The sequence below is a fragment of the Teleopsis dalmanni genome, chromosome 2 (genome assembly GCF_002237135.1).
Source record: "Teleopsis dalmanni isolate 2A chromosome 2, ASM223713v2, whole genome shotgun sequence".
NCBI lineage: Eukaryota > Metazoa > Arthropoda > Insecta > Diptera > Diopsidae > Teleopsis > Teleopsis dalmanni.
The window spans coordinates 191,483,707-191,492,130 of record NC_051847.1 but is presented as its reverse complement, the minus strand read 5'-3'; the positions used below and the strand labels follow the sequence as shown (position 1 = coordinate 191,492,130).

At 27.8% G+C, this 8,424-nt stretch overlaps 2 protein-coding genes across 3 annotated transcripts; one reads left to right on the top strand and one right to left on the bottom strand.

Moving 5' to 3' along the window:
* Nucleotides 1-769: 769 nt before the first annotated feature.
* On the bottom strand, nucleotides 770-3,690 carry LOC119678096 (probable serine/threonine-protein kinase clkA). Of its 2 annotated transcripts, none has more exons than XM_038089761.1 (5): nucleotides 3,590-3,690; nucleotides 3,224-3,518; nucleotides 2,387-3,158; nucleotides 2,095-2,328; nucleotides 770-858 (listed from the first exon to the last, which is right to left on the bottom strand). In XM_038089761.1, coding segments are annotated over exons 1-5 (1,308 nt in total). In that variant the 5' UTR covers nucleotides 3,596-3,690; the 3' UTR covers nucleotides 770-857. The 2 variants fall into 2 exon arrangements, with proteins under 2 accessions (XP_037945689.1, XP_037945688.1); XM_038089760.1 differs by having other exon boundaries at nucleotides 3,224-3,521; nucleotides 3,590-3,685.
* Nucleotides 3,691-5,910: 2,220 nt separating this feature from the next.
* On the top strand, nucleotides 5,911-8,095 carry LOC119678095 (spindle assembly abnormal protein 6 homolog). The gene is made up of 6 exons (XM_038089759.1): nucleotides 5,911-6,119; nucleotides 6,185-6,529; nucleotides 6,591-6,889; nucleotides 6,946-7,153; nucleotides 7,489-7,822; nucleotides 7,883-8,095. The coding sequence occupies exons 1-6, from the start codon at nucleotides 5,958-5,960 to the stop codon at nucleotides 7,972-7,974; spliced, it is 1,440 nt and encodes a 479-aa protein (XP_037945687.1). The 5' UTR covers nucleotides 5,911-5,957; the 3' UTR covers nucleotides 7,975-8,095.
* Nucleotides 8,096-8,424: the final 329 nt, after the last annotated feature.

Below are 8,424 nucleotides of genomic sequence, written 5' to 3'. Positions count from 1 at the left end.
GTATATATTGATTTTACTGTATTGTATTATAGACTGCGTGTAGTATGTTATGTACTATATTATAATTCGTAGCATTAAAATACTTAAATATTTGCAAGTGCTTTGGAAAACACTTTACGTTTTATATACAAGTCCAGAAATTTATTATAGCATAAACAACACTTTTATACACATATATGATATAGGCCAATATATATATTATATGTAAATCAGTTTTATGCTATTATTTTTATTGAATAAGTGTAAAAATTTGTCAACAATTGAAATATGTTTAAAAATTATAACATAATTGACATTTGCTTCGCGTATAAGTTAATTTTTTTTAGAAATAAAAATAAAATAATATTTTACAAAATCTATTGTTTGCTGTTATATTTAATTAAGAATTTAAGTGATTGTACTTTGCCCTTTTACTCTAATTAATTTGCTATTAATGTGTTTTTTTTTTGTTTATAATGATAAAAGTTTATTTAGAAACTTAACCGTATACTACAGAATTCATTTCGGCATTAAAATTCTACTTATATTATTAATAATTATTTAAAAAAAAATAAATATTCACATAATTTTGATATGAAATTGTATGGTTTTAAATATTGCAATATAAACATTTTAGTTTAGGAAAAAAAAACTTAAAAACGTAGTCAATATAATTAAAATAATATAAAATAAAATACATTTTTTTGATTCAAATAGCAGGATGTAAGTAAAATATATAAATAATATAACACTTTGTTATAAAATTAAATTACAAAATTTAATAATTCACACAATATATAACACAATTATGTGTTATTTAGAAAATATTCTCAAAAATGTTGAATTCCATTCACAAATGGGTACTTAGAATTCTTCAATCTAAAAAATACAATTTTTATTAATAAATTTTAGATAATTAGATAGTTTTAGATAATTAAATTTAATAGATAAATTTTAATGAATATCAATTGTTTGCTTCGTTATATAAATTTCAAATTAGTTAATGCCTAGGGATAGGAAGTTTCACTATATAAAAGTTATAAAAGTGCTGTTGTTAAGCACTTAATATACAATTTATTTTTTATTTATATTGATAAGAACTCAAACTATCTTATGAATTTTATAAAAGTAATTTTTAAAGCACTACAAAATTTAATTACTTTAAGGGATTTAGTGACACGACCAGACTACAAGTCGAAGATTACAAGAATAAGACTATAAGACCAAGACTATAAGACCGCCAACTCTAGTGATTAGGTGAAAAAACGAAGTGATTATCTGATAGCGCAACTGTGAGACATAGATTAGATTTTTCTTACGCTTAAAATTAATATTAATTTAAAATTAAAAAAGATGAAATCGAATATTTATAGAATATATTAAATATATGTAATATATGTTATACCTAACTTGTATGTAAAAAGAGGGTTCTCAAACAGATTCACACTATACAAAATCTTGTGAGGTTGAAAAGCACACATCGTATATGGAAGTAGATTCACCTCATTTAATGTGATCTAATATATGTCATCAGGCGATTAAATATTAATCGTTAAAACTACCCATGTATTCGTCTTATAATCCTTACGTGTTATCTGTTTTTCAGATCCCGACAGGCCACAACAACAACAACATGAAAGACTAACTCGAAAGGCATTATTCAGAATACACCTTAGATGCGTTCGTTATAACTGTTTTTAAACCATTATAAATATAAGTTTTATAAAACTTTTTCAATAATAGAAATAATAATAGGACAATAAATACTTTAATAGTTTATATGGAATTCCAAAAGACTAACTCGGAATCGTATCAAATAGATAAAATATTACATAAAAGAACAAATACACACTTTATAACAAAGATAGGGTTGAGACAGATAATTGTAGTTGAGACAATCACAGCGACTGCAATATACAAAATCTATAATTCCCCAAAAACAATAAAATATATTCAAATTAAGACTAAAATTTACCTACAATATATTAAAAAAAATTGACACTAACTAACCAGGCCATCCTGGAAAATGAATGCTATATTAGGACATAATGATTACACTATTACAAAGTTAGATTTTTTTTACTAAATATTATGTAGATTTATTAGTAATCTCACCAATTTCCAAGTCCAAAATTTTGAGAATTAGGCGGCTGTGGAAAGTTTTTCTGGAAATTATTTCTACCATTTCCGGCTGCATTGTTATTTCGAAAGTTTTGATTGAATGAATTTCCATTTCTATCACTACCACCGCTGAAACCAGTTCCGCCGCCGGCACGTCTGTTATTGAAATCGCCTTGATTTCGATTATAAGGACCACCACGATTATTTCTATAATTATTGTTGGTTCCCCTAAAAACGTATATTCAATAACTTAACAAATAAATTACAATTAACAAAAATTACGTACATTTTGTTTTGTAAATTTGGTGGTTGCGAGAACATATTTTGACCATGTAAACTATTATTGGGTGCTGCACCGCCCATATTAACACCTACTCGTTGAAATGGATTTTTGGTTGAATTGCCTTCATTTAATTGATTACCACCACGACTGAACTGATTACCATTTCTCATCGGGTTATTGTTCGGATTGCCATCATTAAATTGATTATTACCACGACTAAACTGATTAGGATTTCTCATAGGATTATTGATTGGATTGCCATCATTAAATTGATTACCACCACGGCTAAATTGATTACCGTTTCCACTATTAAATTGACTTTGTTGCTGATGATTTGCATTAGGTAAAGCAAAACCACGTCTATCTTGTAAATTAGCATGATTTGGACGACCTGATCTACCGAACTGACCATTACCATTGTTTGTGTTTCTTTGATTAGCATTAGAACCAAAATTGTTGTCATTTTTGTGGTTACGAAAGCCTCCTGTTGTTGCATTGTTGTTATTGCCGAATTGATTATTTGTTGGACCTGGACCTGCCCTTGAATCTTGATTACGCATGAAATTTATTTGTGGACCTTGATTAAAATTGCCACCTTGATTTCTATTAAATCTATCATTTTTTTGAGGATCACCAGTGAAATTATTTCTGTTGGGTGGTTGTTGTGTATATGGTGCACTGCGTTGTTTGTAATTATTATTTCGTGTAGAACCGCCATTGAAATTTCTATTTCTTCCACGGTTATTATTGTTATTGTTAAAGCCTCTATTATTACCTATAATTTATATAATAAATAAAGTGTTTTTATCAGTAAAGTGTAAGTGTAAGTTGTGTACTTACCTGATCCTTTTAAATTATCATTCATATTGTTGTGATTACTTTCGGTTCCAACAGTACCTGTAATTGCTTTATTTTTTGGGCGTCCTTCTTCGACAATAATTTTCTGTCCCTTAAAGTCGCTATCATTTAATGCTGCAATGGCATTTTTGGCCATATCAATGGTTTGCATATGCACAAAGCCACAACGATTCATAACATCACACTCTACCACAACACCATACACCTCGAAGAGCATACGTAATTCATGCGGCTTTGAGCCTTGGGGTAAACTTCCAACGAAAATCTTAATAGGGGGCTGCTAAATGCAAGTAACATAACATAATTAAAAATAACATTCACTTAGAGAAGAAATAAATTAACACTTACTGGCATAATTTACAAAGTGAAAAATGTAATGAGATCCGAAAATATTAATACCGAAGCGTCGTCACGATAAAGAAAACAATTGTAATATTTATCGATAACTGCGAATCATAGCTTATGAATGTATGGGATTTTTAGCATTTCTAAAATTGTTCTTTTTGCTAAAAAATTTATATATGGTATATATGATATAAAATTTTCTATTTAAATATATTTATTTATATGTTATAATTAGAGCAAATAATAACAGTATTTTTATAAAGATATGAAATAAAATTATAATAATTATTTCAATAATTTTTTTTTTTAATAATAAATAATTTTTATATTACCCTATGCTGAGAACACAATCAGCACTAAAAGAGACTTAAATTAATAGGTATATATTAGTATTATTAGTGAAACAAATTCTTTTATCTCGTATCAATGTAATAAATCATATTAACATTATCTTCACACCCAGTTTAGGCTATTTATATTTTTAGCATTGTTCATTATCATATCATATATTAATAAATATGATCAATGAATATAAAAATAGCAATAAATGTTATGCAATTGTAGATTTATTACAATACTAGATTTGTTGCCATTAAAACGCAAGGTAATACTTGAATTTTGTAAAAACTGTAGCAACACCAAGCACAATAATAAAACAGATAATATACAAAACGATATATATTCTATTTACGTGTTATGCCTAATGTCCCTCGACAATAAATGCACACAGATTGAGTAGTTTAAAATTACTAACTTTTCTAGAAAGTTGTTTCTTTATTTATATAAAATTATCTTACAACTAACTTAACTAATTTTCTATCAAGGTTGAAATAATATGTTGTCAGTTATCGCTATCTTTAGTGGATTGTATTATTACATTTTATTGTTGTTTGCAAAAAGGTTCAAAATGGGATACAAGGACGGAACTCCCGGCACTTGGGATTTTTCCTTGTATTGTCTTATTTTCATAATTGTAATTAGGGTCGTGTGCGAGTTAGGCTAAGTTGCGTTCTAAATGAGGGAAATACTAAGTTGTGCCGGTAATGTAGAGATGTGTCGATACGTGTTGATAAATGGCTAAATGTGTGCAGTGCAAAAAATCCCAAAAAATCTCCCATTTGGTTTAGCATCAACTTAGCCTAACTCGCACACGTCCTAGATACGGTGCCTTGTATTTATAATTAATAATACAATTTATCTATACAAAAGTATTTAATGAAATAATGGAATTTCCCTTTGGATACTTAAATGATCAACAATGTCCTTTTCAAACAACATCCGGTTGACGATAACATTAAGGTCGTGTGCGAGTTAGGCTAAGTTGCGTTCTAAATGAGGGAAATTCTAAGTTGTGTCGATAATGTATTGATGTGTCGATACGTGTTGATAAATGGCAAAATGTGTGCAGTGCAAAAAATCCCAAAAAATCTCCCATTAGGTTTAGCATCAACTTAGCCTAACTCGCACACGACCTAAGTTTGGATTATTTATCATTTAAAATAAACAACATTATAAGCCGTTTTTGTTGCTTTGTCTATTAGTTTGTAAGACAAACTTAAATTGATAAATATGTGGATCAAATCCACATAACATACGCGTTTCACAGAAGATTCTAAATTCTATGTTATGCATCTAATTAAAACTGAATTAGCAATGAATTAAATTAATTAAATAATTTTAATAATATAATATTTTGGCGTTAAAAAAAAAATTGTATAATTGGTTTGAATTAATTTTCGATATATATAAATAAATATTTGTAAATTTAAACAAAACATTGAACATAATCATTGAAAGTATTAAACAGAGCTTAATAATATCGATTGCTGTTTTTGACATTTGTCATTTTTGTTTACGTTTTGGATGGTGCGAAATTTTTTCCTTTTAATATTAAACAACTGTTATCTCGTTGCATACATGTAGTTCTGATATTAATTTATTACAAATCTTAAAAATATTGATTGCATCAATTATTTATGCTTCCTTGTTATTCATTTTCCACTTTTTTAACGAAATGTAAGCAAAATTGTATTTAATCAAAATGGCCAGCTTAAATCATTTTTTTAGTGCGGTACTTCTATTTAGCGTAAAAAATGAGTGTCTTGAATGAGCTATTAGTTTTGATACTTGTAATTTGAAAAATAATTTAGTTAGAAATTCAAGTCAAAGATATTTAAGTGACTATATATTTGTAATTAAATTTTAACTAGATGTGGCACTAAAAATATAAAGGCTTTGGTAGCACTAAATTGTGCTTTGAAAAAAATAGTTTGACGTTTATTCCAAAAAAAAAAAAATCAAATACTGAGGCGTATATATTTAAAAATATAAATATTTTAAAATTTAATTTAAATAAAGCTATTTCTCAACAATGATCGAGGAAGATGATTACTTTTCCAATATAAGTTACAGTAAAAATATAGATTGCATTATGCCAAGTATAGAAATGCTAATAAACTTTCGTACAAATGGCATTCAAACAAAAAAAACTTGTTTTGTTTACGCAGAAAAAATGGATTTCAAAGGCTTAGTTGTAATTAAAAACATTACAAAATAATTTACAAATATTTAATTAAAATTTTTCATTAATCAATATAGCAACTAAGAGTGACAGAAAAAACGGATCAAAGACGTATGTGGCTGTGCACGATTGATGGTAGCAATTTTCATGAGCTCAAGCAGGATCAGTCATTACATGTAACCTTCAGTGGTTTTATTGAAAATTTAGTCAAAATTCTTCAAGATTGCCAGGCTGGAAAACTGGAAATATGTGTTATACAATCGCAAAAACAAAATAACGATAGAACGACGAATTCACAATATCAAATGCAATTTGTTGAGATGCGGAGCTTTAAAAATTTAGTACATTTATCACTGCCATGTGTTTTAGCACCATTAAATGTTGTGCTATTCTATATGAATACCATATTAGATTCGTTACAGGTATTAAATAGTGTAAAATATTTGCGTGAACTTATTAAAGTAATTTGATTTTTTTTTTTAGAAAAAAGCAGCAATACATGAGGTGACAGCACAACAATTACAAGTGGAGTCACATACCCACATTCGACATATAGAACAATTACAAGCAGAAAATTCTAAATTACGAGAAACATTATTGGAAAGTAAAAGAAATTCATCTCAGCGGCACGCAGATGAAATACAAAAATTAGAGGAAAACATACGTGATGTCTTAGACAATAGGAAGATTGACAATGAGCGTCATCGGAAGGCTCAACTAACAATGCAATTGCAGATTGATAAATTAACATTAGAGAAAGCTAATATACAAACCGAAAAACTGTATGTAGAGAATAACTGTTTAAATTATATCAAATCATAATGTATTTAATTTGCAGTCAAGATCAAAAGAAAATTGAAGCTCTAAATGAGGAACTGTGTGCAGTTAAGTCACATGTTGCACAAATGAAAGACCAAAATGAAACACTTCACGGTGAGCTGGCTTCCATTAGGAATGTAGAACGTAAAAATGAAATGCAACTAATGGATGCACGTAAACATATAACAGAGCTACAAGAGAAATCTAAGAAATATGAAAAATCAAAGGTAATCCAAAGAAAAGATATATATTTCATATTTACTTACTAAATAAATAATTAATAAATACTATTATGTACAGTCATCAACATAGGCATCACGGATTTGCTTTTATTTAGGATATTTAAATAATAATTAGACAAAGGTTATATAGTGTTAGGGAGGGTATATTAAACTTGCTAATATTCAATATTCAACATTTCTAATATTCAAAAGTTCTAATATTCGAAATTTTAACTTTTCAATACGTGTAAGTCTGTTCACTATGCTGATGATTAGTATATATTAACATATTTATATTAATATCTACTTTGATTTTATGTTATCCTCTTCAATTCCCACAGGCTGATATAATAGCCCAACTTGATGCAGAAAAGAACATCTTACAAACGAAACGACAAGCTTTAGAAATGGCTTCTGCGGAAATATCCAAAGCTAATGAGATAATAGTAAAACAAAACCAAGAACTTGTACGATTAAGGAAGACTGTGATTTGGCGTACTGAAGTTGCGTTACATCAAGAGAAAGCGGTCCTGGAGAAAGATAATATGTTAAAAGATAGTCAACAAAAAATTTTACTATTCCAGCAAACAATAAATACCTTACGACAAGAGATACCATTTCAGCTTGCTTCAATGCGTAAATTCGCCAATGAGTTGGAAAGCAAATATAGAGACCGTAAGAAAAAATGCTTTATTAATAAATATATTTTAATATTTACATTCATGACTATTTTAGAAATTCAGGCACTTAAACAAAAATTAGAATTACCGGACAAGGAAAACTGTGCAACAGTTGCAAATGTTTTGCAAATAAATAAAAGAACGTGACATTTATGTTTTATATTTTTAAAATTTTTATTACTGTTTGTTATATTTTATTATTCACAGTTCAAAATTATAGACTTATTCACTCTATGTTTAATGTTTAAATATATTTATATGTACAACATTCTCCACCGAAAGTTAATGTTAGTCTTTTATCATTTGCATTAGAAATTAGTTTGTGATGTGTTTAATTTGTTTCACAGTGATTTTAAGAAAGGATAGATCTTTTTCCGAAGCCATTAACCTGTTATGTGGATTTATTTCACATATTTGTGAAATTAAGTTTTGTCTTACTTTGTATCAAGGCAAATAAAAGACAAAGCGTAATATTACAGTTTTGTTTAGGAATTTATCCTACACACAAAGTAACGCTTCATTGGACTTGTCTAAGAAGATCATAAAGTATTTGCTTGTATAATGTTCTGCTTTAACAACTTTAAGACTATAGAATTT

Coding starts and splice junctions, on each gene's coding strand:
- LOC119678096 (XM_038089760.1), bottom strand. Junction 3,159..3,223: donor TGATAATTTAAAAGGATCAG/GTAAGTACACAA, acceptor TATAAATTATAG/GTAATAATAGAGGCTTTAAC. Junction 2,329..2,386: donor CCAAATTTACAAAACAAAAT/GTACGTAATTTT, acceptor ATACGTTTTTAG/GGGAACCAACAATAATTATA.
- LOC119678095 (XM_038089759.1), top strand. CDS start 5,958: ATGATCGAGGAAGATGATTACTTTTCCAATATAAGTTACAGTAAAAAT. Junction 6,120..6,184: donor TGGATTTCAAAGGCTTAGTT/GTAATTAAAAAC, acceptor TAATCAATATAG/CAACTAAGAGTGACAGAAAA. Junction 6,530..6,590: donor CCATATTAGATTCGTTACAG/GTATTAAATAGT, acceptor TTTTTTTTTTAG/AAAAAAGCAGCAATACATGA.